Source organism: Bufo gargarizans, chromosome 4 (genome assembly GCF_014858855.1).
Source record: "Bufo gargarizans isolate SCDJY-AF-19 chromosome 4, ASM1485885v1, whole genome shotgun sequence".
NCBI classification, from domain to species: Eukaryota; Metazoa; Chordata; class Amphibia; order Anura; family Bufonidae; genus Bufo; species Bufo gargarizans.
This window is the reverse complement of record NC_058083.1, coordinates 324,142,362-324,163,679: the sequence shown is the minus strand read 5'-3', so window position 1 is coordinate 324,163,679 and position 21,318 is coordinate 324,142,362. Positions and strand designations below refer to the sequence as shown.

The 21,318-nt window shown below is 45.3% G+C and overlaps 1 protein-coding gene across 1 annotated transcript in view; it reads left to right on the top strand.

Moving 5' to 3' along the window:
• The first annotated feature begins 636 nt into the window (after positions 1–636).
• The window catches only part of MAP3K5 (mitogen-activated protein kinase kinase kinase 5), a 185,903-nt gene continuing 165,221 nt past the window's right edge, over positions 637–21,318 (top strand). The window contains exon 1 of the mRNA XM_044289658.1: positions 637–1,220. Coding sequence (XP_044145593.1) covers positions 812–1,220 — 409 coding nt within the window. The 5' untranslated portion in view covers positions 637–811. The remainder of the gene's footprint in view (positions 1,221–21,318) is intronic.

Here is a 21,318-nt window from a genome sequence, read left to right as displayed (position 1 = left end):
AGAAGAGAAGTCACTGGATGTAAGAGGTACATATGTGGCGCTGTATTACCCTGTATGTTCTGTAGCGCTGTATGGAATGTTTTCCAAGTATGTCTTTTTAAGGGGTTGTCTACTTTTTTTTGAACGAGCGCTGGCTTCTCTGCTCATCGCTGCAAATGCTAACAGAGCAGAGAAAGCAGCTCTCATATGAGCACTGCCCTCTCTTCAAACAGCTGATTGGCGGGCGGGGGCTGGGGGACCCCGGCTGATCTGATATTGATGACCTATCCTGAGGATAGGTCATCAGTAGTAAAAAGAGGACAACCCTTTTAACAGTAGGCCTGGAGGGAAGGGGTTAGGTTGAGAATTTAGCATGTCATTTAGCAGCCATTATGTAGTCACTCAGTTATTTGTAAAACATGGATGCACAGCTCTTGTGCCTGAGGACTGGGGTTGTTGGGGGGTCAGCTTCAGGTCTCCAGAGCTGACCACCCTCAACACCTTGGCCTCTGAATATGGGAATGCAGCAGATGACTGAGGGACCATGGAGGAGTGCAGGGGGCGGCCTGCTGACAAGTTCCTTCCTCTGTCTTGTGCAACACAACTTCTTGCAGCTCGCCTGCCGTTGTAGTATCCCGCCCAGTGGGCAGTCATGTACCGTGCACTAACATACTACTGCCCGAGCTAGGAGGCGCGCGGCTCCGGGGTCTACAGGGTGCAGTCACGGGGGCATGCTGACCGGAGCGAACAGCTTGGACTACCCTCCCGCCAGTCTGGAAGGAAGCTTCCTCGGTAACAAATAGGGGAACTTGCCTGTCCGTGCGGAGGAGACATGAGTGACTGCAGTGAAGGCATTACTTTCTCGGTGCCCGTGTCCCCTCAGTATGAGGAGAAGCCTGGCGTCAGACAGCACGGGGCAGCAGCCCCCTTCACTGGCAGCAGGCTCCCCGAGGCTGGCAGCTTCTGGCACCAAGACTACGTCCATGCTGCTAGCGGGGAAGGCACCGCAGGCCGGTGTAGTAAGGGCTTTACCCCAGCTGGGACCTCTGCTGGCAGCAGCCGAAGTATAACTGTGGTCTATGTGATCAATGAGGGCACCTCGGGGCTGCAGGCCTGTGAGAGCGCTGCCCTACACAGCCTGCAGGAGGCGTGCGAGAGTCAGGGGGCAACGCTGGAGACTCTGCAATTCGGCAAGCTAGACTTCGGGGAGACCACGGGGCTTGACCGCTTCTACAATGCAGGTGAGGACACTGCTGGCTTTGGCAATAGTAGTCTAGTATCTGTGTGTTATAGGTTGCCAATAGTGTTCACAGAGTGGACATCCATCAGAATTTTGGGAAAAATGTGATTCGTTGCGAAGCCGAATTTCGTTGTGTAACGAATCGATTTTCCCTGAATTAAAAATTAAAATAGAAAATGATACTTGCCTCATCTATTTGAGTGTGAAGAGGCCACCACGACCATCTTGCTTGAAGATCAAGCGCGAAATCTCGTGCGTGGTGACGTACGACATCACCACTACGGCCGACATGATGACGTCATTATGCGCCGCACGAGATTTCGCCCTGGATCTTCAAGCAAGATGGCCGTGGCGGCTTCTTCGCAGTCAAATGGATGAGGTAAGTATCATTTAATTTTTTAATTTTTAATTTTTTTGTTGATCAACCCCTGAAAGGTCGAACGTGGCATCGGCGATGAACGTGGCATCTGAGGGGTTTAATTATAGGGAGCGGAGCAATGGCTGTTCCTTGTCAATGCGCTTTGTGACAAAGTAATTCGCCACAAAATTCAGCAAAGCAGCTGAATGGAATGTTTAGTTGCCATGTTAATGCCTAATACTTTGTATCGTTATCTGCTCCGACCCCTTCCCCGTCGTGGTGTGCCTGTGGGCCTTCAGCACTGTGGCCAGCCATATGACCACCTTAAAGGGAACCTGTCGCTACTCATATCTATGGGTCTGTGCACATGAGCGTTGTTTTTCACTCGTTGTCAGCGTTACGTGAAAATCGCAGCCTGTTCTGTATTCTGCCTTTTTCACGCAGCCCCAACTCCATCGAAGTGAATGGGGCTTCAGTGAAAAACGCATCGCATCCGGATATAACCTAGATGCAATGAGGATGTAATGCGTTTTTCACTGATGGCTTCTAGGAGATGTAGTTTGTAAGCGTCCGTTTTTTTTTTGTTTTTTTCACGTGCGTTAAAAACGCATCAATACTGAAGTTCGAAAAACTGAAACACAGAGCGCAGTCGCAGACAAAACTGACCGCACTTGCGTGCAAACCATCAGTTTTTTTCCTGAACAGACCCTGAGAGAATCCGTGACGCTCATGTGAAAGGGGACGAACTTTGCTGTCTAGATGCTAGAAGTCAAGCTTGCCTCACCCCAAGATGGATGTTTCTGCGCAGTCTCAGCACAGAGACATCCATCCAGAGTGGAGTGGCAGGAGGCAGGATTGGGTGAGGCAAACTGGTGTAAGGGTAAACTGGCTTAGTTGCCCTTAGCAACCAATCAGATTCCACCTTTCCTTTTTCAGCGCTCCTTTGGAAAGTGAAAGGTGGAATCTGATTGGTTGCTAAGGGCAACTAAGCCAGCTTTCCATTACACCAGTTTGATAAAGCTCCACCCTTGTGTCAAGACCGCTGCCCCCTGACTAAAGACAATTTGCATATCGCAATGGGGGGGGGGGGGGGGGTGATAAAGTAGTTTACAAGCAAATTTATTCATCAGACCAACAACACGCAAACATCATTGGGCACATGGTGACCAGGACTGTGAGGCGGAGGGGTGGGGGAGTCATTATGGTGGTGACAGGGTCCCTTTAAATGACCTCTGAAAAAATAACAGGGGGCTTTCCTGAAAAAATGCGTTGGATAATCCTCTAAAATCACTTTATTTGGTACATTGCCTTATTTGGCATCAGTAGAAATATCTTAAAATGATGGAAAAGCATTGCTAGTGTGAGGGCGAACTGCAGAAGTCTTGAAAAAGAAGAGTCCACACTGGAAATATTGGGGGCATTCATTAACCCTTTCAGCCCCAGAGGGTTTTCATTTTTCACCCCCTGCCTGTCTGGGGCGACAACTTTTTTATTTTTCTGTTTACATAACCATATGAGGGCTTGTTTTTTGCGGGACAAGTTGCACTTTTTACTTCCACTATTTAATAATGCATTAGATGTAGTGATGAGCTGGAAAAAAATCCAAATGGGGTGAAATTGGAAAAAATATACGCTATTTATTTTTCTTCACCATATTCTTTTTTTTTTTGTAGTAATGTGTACGGAGCTGTGTGAGGACTCATTTTTTTGAGGTGCAATCTGTACTTTTCATTGTTACCATTCTGGGGTGTGTAAGGCCCCTTTCACATGGGCGTTGCGGATTGGGGCTGGATGCATTCAGGGAAAATGGTGAAATTTTGACACTAAAACAAGTCAGTTTTCACTGCGATTGCATTCCATGTTTGCGTTTTTTCCACGTGGGTGCAAAACATTATAATGCGTTTTGCACGCACATGAGAAAAATCGGCATGTTTGGTACCCAGACCCAAACACGGACTTCTTCACATTAGTTCGGGTTTGGGTTAGGTGTTGTGTAGATTTTATTATTTTCCCTTATAGCATGGTTAATAGGGAAAATTAATAGCATTCTTAATACAGAATGCATAGTACAATAGCGCTGGAGGGGTTAAAAAAAGATAAAAAAAATTTTTACTCACCTTAATCCACTTGATCGTGCAGCCCGGCTTCTCTTCTGTCTTCTTCTTTGAGGAATAGGACCTTTGATGACGTCACTGCGCTCATCACATGGTCCATCACATGATCTTTTACCATGGTGATGGATCATGTGACGGACCATGTGATGAGCGCATCATCAAAGGTCCTTTTCCTGTGCACAGCAGAGAAGACAGAAGAGAAGCCAGGCTGCGCGATCAAGTGGATTAAGGTGAGTTATATTTTTTTTTTAACCCCTCCAGCCCTATTGTACTATGCATTCTGTATTAAGAATGCAATTATTTTCCCTTATAACCATCCCGATCTTCTCCTAGCAACTGTGTGTGAAAATCGCACCGCATCCGCACTTGCTTGCAGATGCTTGTGATTTTCACGCAGCCCCATTCACTTCTATGGGGCCTGCGTTGCGTGAAAAACGCAGAATATAGAACATAATGCGATTTTTACGCAACGCACAAGTGACGCATGAAAATCACTGCTCGTGTGCACAGCCCCATAGAAATTAACGGGTCCGGATTTAGTGCGGGTGCAATGCGTTCACGTCACGCATTGCACCCGCGTGGAAAACTCGCTCGTGTGAAAGGGGCCTAAGACTTTTTGATCACTTTTTCTTAAATTTTTTGTGGGAGGTGAAGCTGACAAAAACGACAAATTGGCTATTTTGACTTTCTTTTCTGTTTCGCCATTTGCCGTATGGGAAACATATTTGTAATATTTTAATAGTATGGGTGTTTTTGCACTTGGCGATACCCATAATGTGTATTTTTGTCTTTTGTTTACATTTTTTAGAGCTTCACTATAATCCTGTGGAGCCTTCATAAGAAGTAATGTGCTGCAGCCTCAGTTCATTCTGGGGGAGCCGGTGTTCTGTCAGAAAAATCTTACCTCGGCAGATTCCCTTACCCCCATGTGACTTCCGGGGATGTACCACTGCACTGCGCCTCAGCGCAAGCGTAGTACCAGGGCATGGGTAAGGTAAAATTACAGTGAGCGTTGACTCATGGATGCACGCCCGGACACCGCAGGGGTAAGGAGATCTGACGGTCTTTTGTCTTGTTAAATCTCCTTACCCTCACACTGCGCACGCGTGGATTGTAACACCACGGAAGCACTTCATAGGTCTTCCATGGGGTTCCACATCTCCATGATTGCGGACCCATTCAAGTGACTGGGTCTGCATCCGTGATACAACGTTCGTATGCAAGAGGCCTTACAAAGAGTAAAATCTGCACAAACAATTAACATGCTGTTGATTTCAAAATCCGCACAGCAGGTCAATTTCCACGTAGAAAATATACTTGAAGTGTACATGAGATATGTCAGATCTCCTTCACTTTGCTGGTGCTGTATTACGCTGCACACGAAAATCAGCGCTTAAAAAGCATGCGCAATCCACAAGGTGTGCAGGTAGCCTTGGGGTGCAGGGTGCAGGCACACAGTAAAAGTTGTATGCAGAAAAAAAACACGTGTTTTGGTGTGTGTTTTTGGGTGCAGTTTTTGGTGTACATTTTATGTATATGTTGATAACCCCATTGATATCTATGGGGAATCACACAAACTGCTGACACACAGCAGGCCGATTTCGGCACAGAAAATGCATAGTGGACATGTACATGAGATTTGTCAGATCTCATACACTTTGCTGGTACTGTATTACGCAGTGGTTTTCCTGCACAAAAATCAGCACATAATCTGCAACGTGTGCAGGCACCCTAAGGCTACGTGTTTCTGATTTCCAAGTGGATTTTCGTGTAGAAAAACCTCAGCATAGTACAGTACCAGCAGAGTGTATGAGGCAATTTCATTCTATTTGGAGATTGACCCGCCGTGCGAATCTATTCTGCACCATGTCAATTCTTTGGGCGGATTTTACCCTTTTCAAAAATGGGAATCAAATCCTCACCATAAACCGCAAGTAACGCATGCGTTTTTTCAGACTTTCTGCCAGACAGCCGGCACCCGTCTGCAGGTAGCCTTATGGTGGTAAAATGAGCTGACTGTATATGGGTATATGCACACGGTAAGTATTACATGCAGATTTTTGTGCGGAAAATCTACAGTGTAAGGGCTCATGCACACGGCCGTGTTTCATAGATCATACCAGTGTATTACTGTATTGCAGCGGCAGCAGGGAGCGCACGGCGTCATAGCAACCAATGATGCTGTGCGCTCCTGCTCTCGGCAGGAATCCAGCCCGTGGTTCCACGGACCGCTCGCGGCCGTGAAACACAGCCGTGTGCATTCGGCCTAATACAGAATAAGAGAAGATTTTCAAAATCTCATGTACACGGTGAGGAAATTTTTTGCGCTGGCATTAATCAGGGTGTCAATTGTTTGTGCGGAATACACCTTTTGCAATGCAAAGAGTGAGATCTGGGGCATAGGGTATACAATACACCCATCTGTACCAGTGGATTCTGTCACTAAAAGCTGTGTGCAGGAGGCCTTGCTCCTTTTTTTTTCTTTTTTTTTTATTCCTGGTCCTGGCTTCCAAACTGCATTTTGTCACGGGTATATTGAGTCGCACACATGTGCAGTCCTTCCAGCTATTTGTGTGCCCATTTGTGCTTGGCAGGAGCTTTCATGGCATCATTGCAGTCCAATTTCTTACACTGAATGACACAAAGTGCAAGGCTCTGTTCACATCTGCATTGGAGGCTTTGCTAGTGGACAATACTGCTACATGCAGCCCTTTTTTCCAATCAGAAATGAGACATCTTAGGTTGCCAAATTGCACGCCAATTGACTTCACCTGACGTGCTCGCCCGCCTTTGGACGGGGGATCGTGGTCCTGCGTTTTGCACTGATGCACCACCCCTTCTAAAAGGTCTCTTAACAACTTGGAACGTTACAGCCAGGAAGTTTGGGTTTTGCCCTGGTCCCTCACCCCTCCTCCCCATGCACCTGCTGCCGTACTGCTGATCTTCAAACTATTCAGATGTCTTGGGGATATGGCCTGCCTTTAAACGAATTTGCTGTGGGGGATTTCTTGAGAGACGGGCGGATTGCGTCCTTGGGGGACCTCCAGGCGTCACAATTGGCTTTGAATTGGACCCCTTTGCATTACTCTCATTTTTCATTTATAGGCCAACAGTACCTCGCTAAAGCTAATAGGAATTTTATTCCCTCTTGGTTCGACACTATGGTAGCCTCACACAAACCGGTGAGGAGGGCTATTTCGTTAATCTACAACAAATTGTTGCTGGAGGGCGTACCTAGCAGACCGTCCTTCATTGGGAGGTGGGAGCAAGATTTAGGAACCACTTTATCAGATGAGTCTGTCTCTTCACTACTTAGGAATTCTCATGGGTTCTCCAGATGCATCAGAATCCAGGAGAATTCCTTTAAACTGCTGACGAGATGGTACCGCACTCCGGAGGTGCTACATAGGATGGACCCTCTCACTTCCCCAGCCTGCTGGAGATGTCACGAAGAAGTTGGCACAGTCTCACATGTATGGTGGTCGTGTCGGGGGGTATCCCAGTTCTGGGCCTCGCTTAGTAAGATACTACAGCAAATATGTCCTTCGGCCCCCCCACTTTCTCCGACTCTGGTTCTTCTCAATGTACCATCAAAGGATTTCCCCTTGCATAAATACTCTCTACTAGCACACTTGTTGTCGGCGGCCAAACTTTTAATCTCCCTTCATTGGCTCTCGACAAATACTCCTTCAATTGAGGAATGGACCCAAAAGGTTCACGAGATCTGCAGGTTTGAAGAACTAACTAGTTGGGAGTCCCTCTCGCACGACAAGTTTAACGATATGTGGGGACCGTGGTTTGATTTGTTGGAATCAGAGTCGGGGAACTTGGGCCTTTCTACTGGAGTTACTGTGAACTCTTCCCCCTTTGATAACTAACTATTTGTGCTATACACCCTATATTGTAGTGTATATCATGCTTGTTCTATTTACCACTAATCGTGTTTCACTCTACATCAGCATACTTTATTACTGTTCCTAGCCTACACCACCTTTGTCTTGTGGTCTGGGGTGGTTGAGCCTCAGGGGTATTTGACCCTCCTTACATGACACGCATTCTACTCTTGTTAGGTCCGTCTGTCTAACTTATCTTTATTCGCGCCTGTACATTCATGATTATGCATATCATTGTACTGCATATGTCTCCTCGATTGTTGGGCTGTTGCCCCCATATTGTTCTTGTCTTTTTTACCATGCTTGCCGTGATAAATAAAGATTTGTTAAAAAAAAAAGAAATGAGACATCTTGATGGAGCCACATGGACTGCATCATAAGTCAGGACGCAGGTGTGAACAGAACCTTATTTTGATGGCTTCTAAAGTTGGCCATACACTTCAGATCGCTTTCGGCTACACACTTGTTTGGCCGACAGCTGTTTCTCTTGACCTCCTTCCATACAAATAACTACTTGGCTGGTCCAAGTGTTGATCTGATCAATAGGGAAAGTGGAGTAAGCCGCTGCCAGACTCCTCTGGTCAAGCCTTATCACCCTTGAGAACCAGATTTAGGCATGTTGAAACCCAATATTGTTGAATCTTCATTTCCCCAACATCAAGATACTGAGCTAATGTGTATCGCCATCTTAACCCCTTAACGCATAATGCCATAAGTGTATGGCATAATTCACTTGCAATTGTATGGAGCAGACTGCTGAGGTGAGCCCACTCCATATGAAGCGGGTGCCAGCTGTTTTCATAAGCTATAAGCCATAATCATCCAAATTATAACAAATAAAGGCTTGAAATATCTCGCTTTGCATGTAATCTGGAGTCTCTCTCATATATTAGTTTCACCTTTTAAGTTGCATTACTGAAATAAATGAACTTTGCATGATATTAAATTTTTTCGAGTTTCACCTGTACAGCTTGCAAGCTCCTAGTTTCAGACTTCTCAAGCGGCCATTTACATGCTGAATCTGTTTCCAGGATGCTGCTGGTTTCCCCCTACAAAATGCATGTGTATGCGATCCTCATTGTCTACTGCCCCCTCCCCATCCCTTCTCCACACATATCTGTCAGGCAGAACATACCTCTGCTCTCTCTAGAACTCAGGGAATGGGAGAGCAGAGCCATCAGAAACAGGATTAGTGCTCTGACGGATTTTAGTCAGGTTCAGCAGCACCATCAGCTGGGTGAAGGAGTTAAACACTCTGCAAAAGCCACATAGTAGGACATTTGTATTTAAGACCATATAGAAAGTAAACAAATGAACAGTATAAAAAAAAAAAAATCAGTGCAAAGGCGTCCATATCTTTTAGGATAGGCCATCACTATCTGGTTGGTGGGCGCCTGCTCCCGACACCTCAGCCAGATGGCTAAATGAAGGGCACCTCCTTCAATGTTTACCCAGGCACAGAAGTATACATTTGATTGTGACTATGCCAGGAACTGTAATTCACACCAGCTCAGTCCTGTTCAAGCACTGTGCCTTGGTAAGTAACGAAACAGGACTCAGGACATGATGGAGCTCAACACATTCAGGTGATAGATGGGGATGCTGGGAGAGGTATCCCTACTGATAAGATATTAGCCTACCGTGTAAATAGAACATGAGTATCTCATGTATGTGTTGTAATGTCAGTATTACTTGGAAGGCCTCTTTAATGGATCTGGTGTAAATTAAGAAAGTCTGCCAGATCATCGGTAACGAGCGTTCACAGGAACACACTGTCGTGTGTATGAGGCCTTACTCTGAAAAGCTGTAGCTCCCCTCCAGCAACTGCACATCCATTACATTTATCTGAAGAGAGTTGTTTTGGTGGGATTTCTTGGGTTTCTGCAAACTCCCTTTAGGTGAACGGAACTGTCCTAGAAACCGCCACTTGTGAATTCATTATTGTGTGCAAAACAGTTTTGTTTCTACAGTTGGGATGTGACATTCTGATAGAACGCCAAATCGCATCTTCTGGGACTCCTGCCTTTTGCCTTGTTTCGCCTTTTCTCATTCAGCTGTTTTTGTGTGGTCCGTTCCTGGTAATAGATCAGCGACTGTCACTTATTAGAAATGGATGTGCATAGTTTACACTTTTTCTTGGCGCCATTGAGACTTTGTGTATGTGAGTGTACTTTGTATACTAGTGCATTGAATCCTATCACTATAAGGCCTTGTGCACACGACCATGTCCATTTTGCAGTCCGCAAGTTGTGGATCTGGAAAAACACTCTGCCTCCCGCCCTATGTTAAAAATGCTTTTTCTTGTCTGCAAAACATACTAGAATAGGACATGTTCTATCTTTTTTTGCCGGACTAAAGATAGGGCTCATGTTGATTTCATGATTTTGACCAAATCACAACTGAACTTCGCTGAAATGATTAATCAAATAAATGTGTTTAATTTCCCAACCGTAGCTGCCCCGGTATGACTTCAGGTCCGTTATCTGTACCTAACTTTACAGCATGAGGAGCTGCCGCCACACAGATTGTACACCCCTGTTGTGTTTAACAAGACATAGATTTTGTGGTCCTGTTATTGTTACCATGGTTAAGCTTTAAAACTGCAGTAAATAACCCCCTCCTGAAGATTTTTATTTTTTTCTTTCTTGGGCTTAACATAAATAGTGATAAATCTTGGATCGGATCACCAAGTCACTTTTTCCAGGCAAAGTTTACATTTTATTTGTCGGAGAACTCGCTGCTCCAGCTGCTGTACCTTACACAGAAGAAGCTGTCCTCTGTGTCTTTACAAGGTAATGGAGCTGAATGAGATATTTAGATTCTAGCAATTCTTTGCTGTTGGAGGAAGGGCGTTTGTCGTGGAACCGAAGATTTCAAGGAAAGTTTGTTCATTCCTGGCTCTTCCAGTAACGGAGGAGCTAGCATATTGTTTAAAGGGAACCTGTCACCGGGATTTTGTGTATAGAGCTGAGGACATGGGTTGCTAGATGGCTGCTAGCACATCCACAATACCCAGTCCCCATAGCTCTGTGTGCTTTTATTGTATCAAAAAACTGATTTTTATACATATGCAAATTAACCCGAGATGAGTCCTGTTCCTGACTCATCTCATGTACAGGACTCATCTCAGGTTAATTTGCATATGTATCAAATCGGTTTTTTGACACAATAAAAGCACACAGAGCTATGGGGACTGGATATTGCAGATGTGCTAGCGGCCATCTAGCAACCCATGTCCTCAGCTCTATACACAAAATCCCGGTGACAGGTTCCCTTTAAGGCAGGATTCTCCCTATTGAATTTCGGTCACATGAAGGATGAGTTTTGACGTTGCATAGAGCTCTATTTAGTTTGGGCAATGTCTGCACTATATTTTTAATGTCTCTAGTGGTGCAGATATGCTCTGTACCACAAATGACCTATTGTCCATGCCTCTACTCCACGTTAAGCTGCATTTACATCTGTGTCAAAGGCACCTAAAGGAGCTTCCATCATAAAAAAATTGTGACAAACGAAAAATCACAGAAAATAATTAACTAGACACAATAGATGCAAACGTTATATATGGACTAAGCCTACATTCTGACATGATAAAATCTGAGACTTTGATCAAAACACATCTGTGCCCACCTACCTGCGCCATTATTGTCTATGGGGACGGAGCGGCGGGACGGTGAAATAGTGGCAGGATGGATCCGACAGGGTGAACAGCCTGTCGGATCCGTCCTGCCGCTAGTGTGAAAGTACCCTTAGGCCCCATGCACACGACCGTTGTTGTGTCCGTTGTTCTGTTTTTCGTGACTTTCTGCGGACCCATTGACTTTCAATGGGTCCGTGGAAAACTCTGCTAATGCACTGTTTCTCATCCGCGTCCGTGATCCGTGTTTCCAGTCCGTGAAAAAAATAGGACCTGTCCTATTTTTTTCACTGACCCATTCAAGTCAATGGGTCCGTGAAAAACACGGAGGCACACAAGATTGTCATCCGTGTCCTCGTCCTTTTTTTTCCTATCATTTGCATGACAAACTTGACTTAGATTTTTTTAAACTTTTCTTCATGTCTGGTGATCCTCCAAAAATAAAGGAAAACACTCGGAAACTAAAACGGACACGGATCACGGAACCCCTTTTTGCGGACCGCAAAAAAATACTGTCGTGTGCATGAGGCCTTAAACTGAGACAAATTTGTCACAGTGGCTGATGCTGGATGATAAATCTGTTGCATTTTTAGGCCACCTACACACGGGTGCAGGTGAGCCTACATAAGATCTGCACAAATTTCCGTGTGGATTTATGTGTGTTTGTGCACCAAAATCTGCAATTTTTAACAGTGGTTTTTGGTGCAGATTTGATACAGTTATGCCACACATCTAAGGCTACTTTCACACTAGCGTTCGGGCGGATCCGTTCTGAACGGATCCGCTCATAATAATGCAGACGGAGGCTCCGTTCATTAAAATGGCAAAAAAAAAGTGTGAAAATAGCCTCGGACGGATCCGTCCAGACTTTCAATGTAAAGTCAATGGGGGACGGATCCGCTTGAAGATTGAGCCACATTGTGGCATCTTCAAACGGATCCGTCCCCATTGACTTACATTGTAAGTCTGGACGGATCCGCACGGCCAGGCGGACACCCGAACGCTGCAAGCAGCGTTCAGCTGTCCGCCTGACCGTGCGGAGGCGAGCGGAGCGGAGGCTGAAGGCCGCCAGACTGAGGCAGTCTGATCGGATCCGCTGCATTCAGACTGCATCAGGGCTGGACGGCTGCGTTCGGGTCCGCTCGTAAGCTCCTTCAAACGGAGCTCACGAGCGGACCGACGAACGCTAGTGTGAAAGTAGCCTTACCCTTAGGCCTCCTTCACACGAGCATGACGGATTAGGTTCGGATGCGTTCAGGGTGCGCTCAATGAAACTCGCACCATTTTGCAAGCAAGTTCAGTCAGTTTTGTCTGCAATTGCGTTCAGTTTTTCCCGCGAGGGGTGCAATGAGTTTTGATGCGTTTTTTAACGTGCGTGATAAAAAACTGATGGTTTACAAACAACACCTCTTAGCAACCATCAGTGAAAAACGCATCGCACCCGCACTTGCTTCCGGAGGCAATGCGTTTTTCACTGAAGCCCCATTCACTTCTATGGGGCCAGGGCTGCGTGAAAAACGCAGAATATAGAACATGCTGCGATTTTCACGCAACGCAGAAGTGATGCGTGAAAAACATCGCTCATGTACACAGACCCATTGAAGTAAATGGGTCAGAATGAATTGCGGGTGCTATGCATTACACCCGTGTGGAAAACTCGCTTGTGTGAAAAGGGCCAAACATTGAAAAGGGTGAAATCCGCAGTTAAAACCACAAACATAATTGACATGCTGCAGATTTTGAAATCCGCACAGCAAGTCAATTTCTGCACTGAAAAATCCTAAATGAGATTTGTGTAATCTCATAAATTTTGCCTTAGGCTACCTGCATACTTTTGCGGAATACGTGTGTTTTTTTTTTTTTTTCCCGTGCAGAAAATCCACAGCCTATTACATTACCAGCAAAGTGTATGAGATTGCACAAATCTCATGTAGACTTTTGCAGATTTATTCCGTTCAGAATTTGACCTGCATTATGGATTTCAAAATTATGTTTGAAGTTTTTTAGATTTTCCACAGATCTCAAGAATGGCATCATATCTGCAGCAAAAAACGCTGTTGGACATTGCGGATTTTGGGGCAGATATGCTCCAAAAACGCTCATAAATGCGGAGCTTATGTGCATTTACCTGCACTCGTGTGTAGGTGGTCTCAAGGTCTGACTACAGGGTGATCTTGGTTGTACGGTCGAGCCCAAGGATTGCAGTTTAGCAATGCCGGCATGCAAATGAACGGGTCACAATGAGACTCGCACGTGTGCTGCAACCACAACCCCAAAAATGGCAAAAAATCCAACACTGCTGGATTTTTTGGGCGATTCTGGAGTTGCGTATTTTCAGTTTTACTTGGTGATACTTGGGTGTGAGACACGTCCCACGCCCACAACAGTGGACGGGAATTCTAGAATGTGTTACCTGCCCCCACACCAGGCTTCTTTGAGGCTGGAGTGGAAAGATTTTGCAGAGATCCCCTACGGCAGGGATCAGAAACCTTCGTCACTCCAGCTGTTCTGAAACTACAACTTCCAGAATCGTTCTTTCACTTCTATAGAAGTTACAAGGACCGCAAAGTAAATGTGCATGGTGGGAGTTGTAGTGCCGAAGGTTGCTGATCCCTGCCCTACGGTTTAGAATGACTGCCCTGCAGCGCAGTGTAGTCCCTATTTATGTTATCCCGAGGAGGCCGTGACGTGACATGTGAATTACAAACCTGTTGAGCAAGTTCTGGAATTTGTAGAACATCCATTTTTCTGCTGAGGATTTGTATCTTGTTACTCCTTATAGGTTTCAGCTTACCAAAATCTCTTTCAGCTGGCTAATGACAGTGTGGTGGGTGTGGGTGGCCTCTGCAGGCTACGTCACTAGTTAAAAGGGCAAGGTGTGGGGCCACATTTCTGTGCATCACAATTTTCATACGTCTGATAATGACCTTGTGGCATGCGTTGGAAATGATAGTAATACAATTGCATTAGTACCAGTATATGACACTCCTTAAATCCGTCACCTCCAGCAAGCGCTATTAAGTACTGTAATACATGAATAGTACTTCTGCCGAGGATTTAAGATTGCTAATTTGTATGTTAAAACACCTCCCCAGCCCCCCACTGTGCACTCTCAAAACAGCCTCTGAACACATTAAGAGGGCTTAAGGCGGATTTACACGTGCCGACCAGAAAGCCGATTGCCAGGAAGGAAGCGTTCCTTCCCGATAGTTGGCTGTTCGTTCAGTACCAGGACGAGGTATCACTATTGTGATTCCTCGTCCTCATACTACTGCATTGTGACAGGGCAGCAGATTGCCGCTTAGACAGCACGATCTGCTGCTCACAACGGATGATTGATGTGCCTGCACGAACAACAGGATCACCCGATGAACGAGTATTTTGCTCATTTATCCTGTGATCGGCAGAACATTTCGATCGGCAGACTTCAGGACCAAGCATTCGCAGGAACGAATTATTTCCAATAATGTGCCCAACAATCGGGCAGTGTAAATCTACCTTTAGACTACATTCAGACGACAATGTAAAGAACGTCCATTACAAAAAGCAAAATGGTCAATTTTTTATGGACATGGGTTTTTTGTCCAACTAAATTCTGGCACTAATGCGGGAAACAGCCTAGATCCCCACCGGTTCCCATTATAGTAAATGGGGTCCAGCAGGAAAGGTGCTATCCGGGAAGCTTTCCCTCCCAGTAATAACCTGCTCGTCAGGGAAGGAGACCACTGCTATTTTATGCAGTGATCTCCTCCACAGTATGGGGAGGAGGGATTGCTAATGCTGTCGCTCTTCCCCATACTGATTCGTTGTTTGCCAGCAAGCAATTATTTATGTGCCTACACAAACAATCGAATTACTCGACAAACAAGTGTTTTGCTCGTTCATCGGGTCATCAGCAGCACCTTTACACCGCCAGATAATCACTAACGAGCGTTCCTATGAATGCTCATTAGCAATTTATCTGGCAGATTCTTGGCCCATGTGAAGTGCCCTTTAGTCTGGACCTCATCCAGTTTCACACAGTGTGAACATGCTGGAAGTGCTGTTTCGGTGTGCCAGCCGGTCACTTTTATAGCCGCCTTTCAGAACGCGCTCCTGGTTTCTCTTCTTCTCTCAAATCTTTCTGGGCTGGATTCAAATGCACCGTTACAAAAATCTGTTATTTAGCTTAGGTTGCTGTAGTGGCAAAAACAAGTGCCAACAGGAACAGAGCATTTTGTTCTGGGTGAAATTGGCTGTTACACAATCAGGTACAGTGAGCATGTTATTTAGAAGATTCACACTCGTATCCCTTGTGTAGCCGAAATTCAACAGTCACTGTCATTTCCATCTTGTTGGAGCAAAAAGTATTTTATCTATATTTTACTTAAATAGGTTTGTGTTGGATGTAGCTTATGAGGCAGTAAGAGTTCTGAAATTTGTATAGAGTTTTTGATCCCAACCAGACTCCACTGAAAAGCCTGTGGGGCAGATTTACTAATTCTATAGGAGGTGTAAAAGTAAGGTCCTTTTACTCAGACTCTTGAAACTCCCTTACAAGATAATCTGCCAGTATAAAAGGTGCCAGCAATCCCCGATCGTGTGTTCTGCCACGCCAAAAATCATCATTCCTGTGCAGCAGGTTGTTTCTGTACGATCTGCTGCCCAGAAACAATACATTTCTATGGGGTCAAGCTGTCGCTGTAGTGATCGTTGTTCCTGTACAGCCGAGGAGATTGCTGCATGTAAATGCAGATTTCATCTCCACTGAAGATCAGGCAAATATCAGGAATGTTTGCTTTGTTCCTGATTATCTGCCTGATCATCAGTCAGTGTAAAAGGACCATTAGACAGGTTGTCTAGGCCGGAACCAGACTTATCACAGTGCCTCAGGGTGGATGTTGAATGTTAAATTTGGTGCAGGACTAGACACTTTTTTTTCTATTTTGGCGCAAAACTTTGCATCTTAAGCCACACCGTTTTTCATTCCCTTCCAATAAACCTAGCCCCTTTTCTATTAAAGGAAACCTGTCATCACTTTTCTAAGCCTATTTTTCCACTCACTTTTCTATGAATACATTTTAATACATTAATATTGATATTAAAATCAATTCTGAACGAACTATCAGTTCAGAGAAAAACCTAAAATAAGTGTTCCCGCCTTATATGTAAATGAACCTTAGATGCGTCCTGTTTCCTCCATGCTTCAGAGATGAGTCCAGCGTTCTGAGACTCGTAGAGCAGCCACGCCCACAAATGAATAAGACACACCCTCTTCGATTGCTCATCTCCACCCCTTCTCTTCCTGTACATATTATATGATCCGTAGTAGTGTTAATCGCTAATATTCTAATCGCAAATTTTTATCGCGAATATCGGCACTTCATAATTGCGAATATTCTAGATTGTTTTCATCAGTGAGTGAGGTGACTGGTTCTGCACATTCGTGGGAGTTTGGGAGGAGGGTAGGATTTTTAGAGTCTGTCACTCTTATAATGGAGGGTGCGGTTAGGAATGGGAAAAGCAAAAGTGGACTGTAAAAGAAGTACTTGTAGGTGTTTAAAAAAAAAAAAAAAAAAACCTAGGATGATTAGGGTGGGGGAGAACTAGCTCAGGATGACGATGATTCTTATGGTTAAAAACCGGTGACAGGTTCCCTCTAAGTCGGAAAAGGTTGTAGAAACCCTGGTTGAGCCAATTTTCTCCACTTTTTAGGCAGATTCTAGGCACAGACAAGTTAGTAAATTTGGGCCTGTGATTTTTGGCCTGTGTATCCCATATCATTATCTGGATGGTCTTATTTTTACCCCAAGCACATGGATTTTAGCAAGCCCTAATCAGATCAGTGAAACAGCAGTGAATTTCTGTGACAAAAGTGACTTCAACCTCAGGGTAAAAATCTTTGTGAGTAAACACCATGTTAATGGTATATGATTTTGTCACTGTGGATAGAGAGGAGGAATGTATTATTGGTTTTAATCACAGGTGGGTGGATGAAAAGAGGATCCACTATATTGGTGTAATTTTCACTTCATTTACATGTATAATTGGGACATGTGACTTACTGGGAGGGATTGAATGGGTATATATGTCTGTTACTATTCACTCTGTATGTTGCTTGAGAAAGACCTTTACGGTCGAAACGTCGCATTTTTTTTGCTGGTGAAATAAATTCCACTGAATTGAAGACAGGAGAGTGCTGCGGTTTCTTCTATATGATTCAACCTCAGGGTGGTTTCACACACAGCATTTAGTTTGAGTCTGTGTTGGAGTAGTTTATTCCAAATTTTTCGAATGCCACATGTTTGATCAATTTGTTTTATTCTTAAGTTAAAGAGGTTATCCACCCCTATAATGCCCTCTCTAATGCCCAGGCCCCTCACACAGGTTGTACTTACCTTGCTCCCCGGCACCCGCGTCGCTTCTGATGCCCGAACGGCAGTCGCTATAGATCAAAACATCCGGTGAAGGGGGGGGGATTGATCCAATAGCAGGCCGCGACGGCAACGAGCCTTCCTAGCCTCACCCACAATAGAGATGTAGCGGTGGCTTTGCTGGCATCAGAAGCAACAAGGGTGCTGGGGAGCAAGGTAAGTTCAGCCTGTGTGAGGACCCCGGGCGTTATAGGGTTTGGATAACCCCTTTAAACCTAACTGCAAAACTTCAACTCCCAGCATGCCCGAACAGCCTACAGATATCAGCCTACAGCAGGGCATTGTGGGAGTATTAGTTTTACAACAGCTAGAGGGCAGCAGGTTGAGCATGTCTGGTCTAGAGACGCTACTGTATTTTTCTCCCCATAAGACGCACTTTTTCTCCTCCCAGAATGGGGGGAAAATGCCCCTGCGTCTTATGGGGATGAATTCTGACAGTTTTACATCGCTGGCTGCGATGTACTAGCGAGCGGGGAGGGACTGGGAGGAGGAGCTGGCAATAGCGGCGGGGCGGTGCAGTCACTGTACTATAGCCCCGCCACTCCAGTACTGCACTATTCAAATATAAAATGTCTTATTCAATTAAAAGTGATTACACATGCCCCCTCACTCCTATTATTACCATACATCCTAACAGATTCAGTAAAATTCAGGCAGGCAGGCCAGGCGGGCGGCAGCGTAACTCCCTGATGTCATGTGCCTGCGCGGCCTACTTTATGAATGAAGCAGGCAGTGAGTGATGCACCGGCCGCCCGGCCTGCCTGCCTGCGTTCTACAGAAGGTGTTAGGATGTATGGTACTATTAGGAGGGGGGGGGCAATGTGTAATCACTTTTAATTGAATAAGATATTTTATATTTGTATACTGGAGCGGCGGGGGAGGGGGATCTGTGGATGACCGTTTTATGGGTAACATCCGTGGATGGCACAGTTAAGGGGTGGGGGGTCTGTGGATGGCACTGTTATGGGGGGGAGATCTGTGGATGGCACTGTTAAGGGGTGGGGGGGGTCTGTGGATGGCACATATATAACGGTGCCACCCACAGACCCCCCCCCCCCCCCCCCCGTAACGGTGCCACCCACAGACCCCCCCCCCCCGTAACGATGCCACCCACAGACCCCCCCCCCCCCCCGTAACCGTAACGGTGCCACCCACAGACCCCCCCCTGGAACGGTGCCACTGCTTTTCCACCCACATTACAAAACTGGAGTGCAAAAAGTTTTAAAAGCTTGACTTTTTAAAGCCATAATTGTGGAGTAAAGGCATGATAAATCAGGCCCAAGGGGGAGATTTATCAAAACTGATGAAAGGAAAATTGGTTAGCTGCCCCTACCAACTAATCAGATTCCACCTTGTATTTTTCTGAGCAGCTTTGGAAAATGAAAGGTGGAAGCTGATTCTATAGGTTTCTATGGGTAACTAAAGCCTTATTCATACGTCAGTGTTTTGGTCAGTGATTGTGAGCCAAAACCAGGATTGGAGCCTCCACAGATTGACCTCATGCAGACGACCGCTGTGTGCATCCGTGGCAGTTGTTCCGTTTTCCGTGATTTTCTGCGGACCCATTGACTTTCAATGCACCCTGCTGCCTGCCCCCTGCTGCCTGACAGCACCCGATCTCTTACAGAGGGATGTGATCTGCACAATTAACTGTTCATTGTGCGTATCATAGCCCCCTGTAAGAGATCAGGTGCTGCCAGGCAGGAGGGGGCAGACCCCCCTCCCTCCCCTGTATTACATTCATTTGTGGCCAGTGTGGCCCCCCTCCCTCCCCAATATTATATTCATTGGTGGCCAGTGCGGCCTCCCCTCTCCCCCCCCCCTCTCCCCCCCCCCCCCCCCCCTAATTAAAATCACCTTCCCCCATCATTGGTGGCCAGTGCGGCCTCACCTCTACCCCCTTTTTTTTTTTTTAGCCCATATTCAGAACCATTCACTTCAATGGGGACGTAAAAAAAAATTGAAATGACACCTTATGCATTCCATGACCGCATGTCCGTTCCACAAAAAAACATGTCCTATTATTGTCCACATTACGGATAAGGATATGACTGTTCTATTAGGGGCCAGCCATTCCGCAAAATGCTGAATATGCAACCATATTTAGCGGATCGATAATTTTTTTGGATTTGCATGAGCCCTGCCCCTGACACAGCTCTGTCCGCCGTGTAGTAGATAGAGCTGGTTACTGCAGCACTGCTTTCATTAAAGTGAGCAATGTTACAGTAAGGGTCCATTTACACGTCCATAGTGTATTGCGGATCCGTAATACACCCAGCCGGAACCCCCAATAGAACTGCCTATTCTTGTCCGCAATTGCGGACAGGAATAGGACATGTTATATTTTTTTGCGGAGCAGTGAGCCGGAAGTTCAGGGCCGAAGCCTGAAAGTTCAGGGCCGCGCTCTGGCCCCATAGAGAATGAATGGGAGCGGGAACAGGTGCGGATCCATTTGCGGACATGTGAATGGACCCTAACCAGTGGACTGAGCTGTGTAATTCCAGTACCTTCCAGTCTGATACTGATGGCCTGTCTAGAACATAGGCCATTAATATAAAAATCCCGGAGAACCCCCTAAACTAATCACAACTTCCATGGCAAAATCGGCAGCTTTCCAGGCACTGCTACATTCTGAAGGGGTTGTCTTCCTGAACCAAATGTGTAACTCATTAAATCCATAGATTTTACAGTATTACTGTAAACACCATCAGAAAATTCCCCATTAGTTAAGCCCCGCCATTAGCTCCTAGCCATAGGGGAAGGGCAGGGGAAGATATTTTCTCCCGAACTGTCCCGGTGTGTTTATTTTTCCAGTATGTCTATTAGAAGAAGTCATGGCATTTTTGTGTGTCCCCTTGTATCAGTGAACCAAAGGTCTGTGTGTTCTCACCGCAGGAAGTAAACTGCTTCAAGCCTATGTTTGTGGACGTGCTTACCGAGCTTCTCTACAAGATGGATTTAGACTTAAGTCTAAACCATCTTAAGTGCTGCGCCATTTTTTGGCTCAGGAATCGGACACAAAACTAACCAGTGGTTCATTTTACATATTTTATTCTGATTTGGATTGATGCTGGAAAAAGTCAATCTAGATTTCTGTCTGTGCATTGTGAGGAGCTGAAGGAAAGAGGTGATAGGAAAATATGCCTTGTTAACCCTTTCATGACCAAGGGTCATTGATGCCCCAGTGTCCAGGTCAAAATTAACAAATCTGACATGTCACTTTATGTGGTAATAGCTTTGGAACACTTTTACTTATCCACGCCATTCTGAGATTGTTTTCTCGTGACACATTGTACTTCATGATAGTCATATATTTGAGTCAATATATTTCACCTTTATTTATGAAAAAATCCCAAATTTATGAAAAAATCCCAAATTTACCAAAAATTTTGAAAAATTCACAATTTTCCAAATTTCAATTTCTCTGCTTCTAAAACAGAAAGTGATACCTAATAAAATATTTATTACTTAACATTCCCCATATGTCTACTTTATGTTGGCATCATTTTGGAAATGTCATTTATTTTTTTAGGACGTTAGAAGGCTTAGAAGTTTAGAAGCAATTCTTACAATTTTTAAGAATTTCCAAAACCCACTTTTTAAGGACCAGTTCAGGTCTGAAGTCCCTTTGTGGGGCTTACATAGTGGAAACCCCCATAAATGACCGCATTATAGAAACTACAC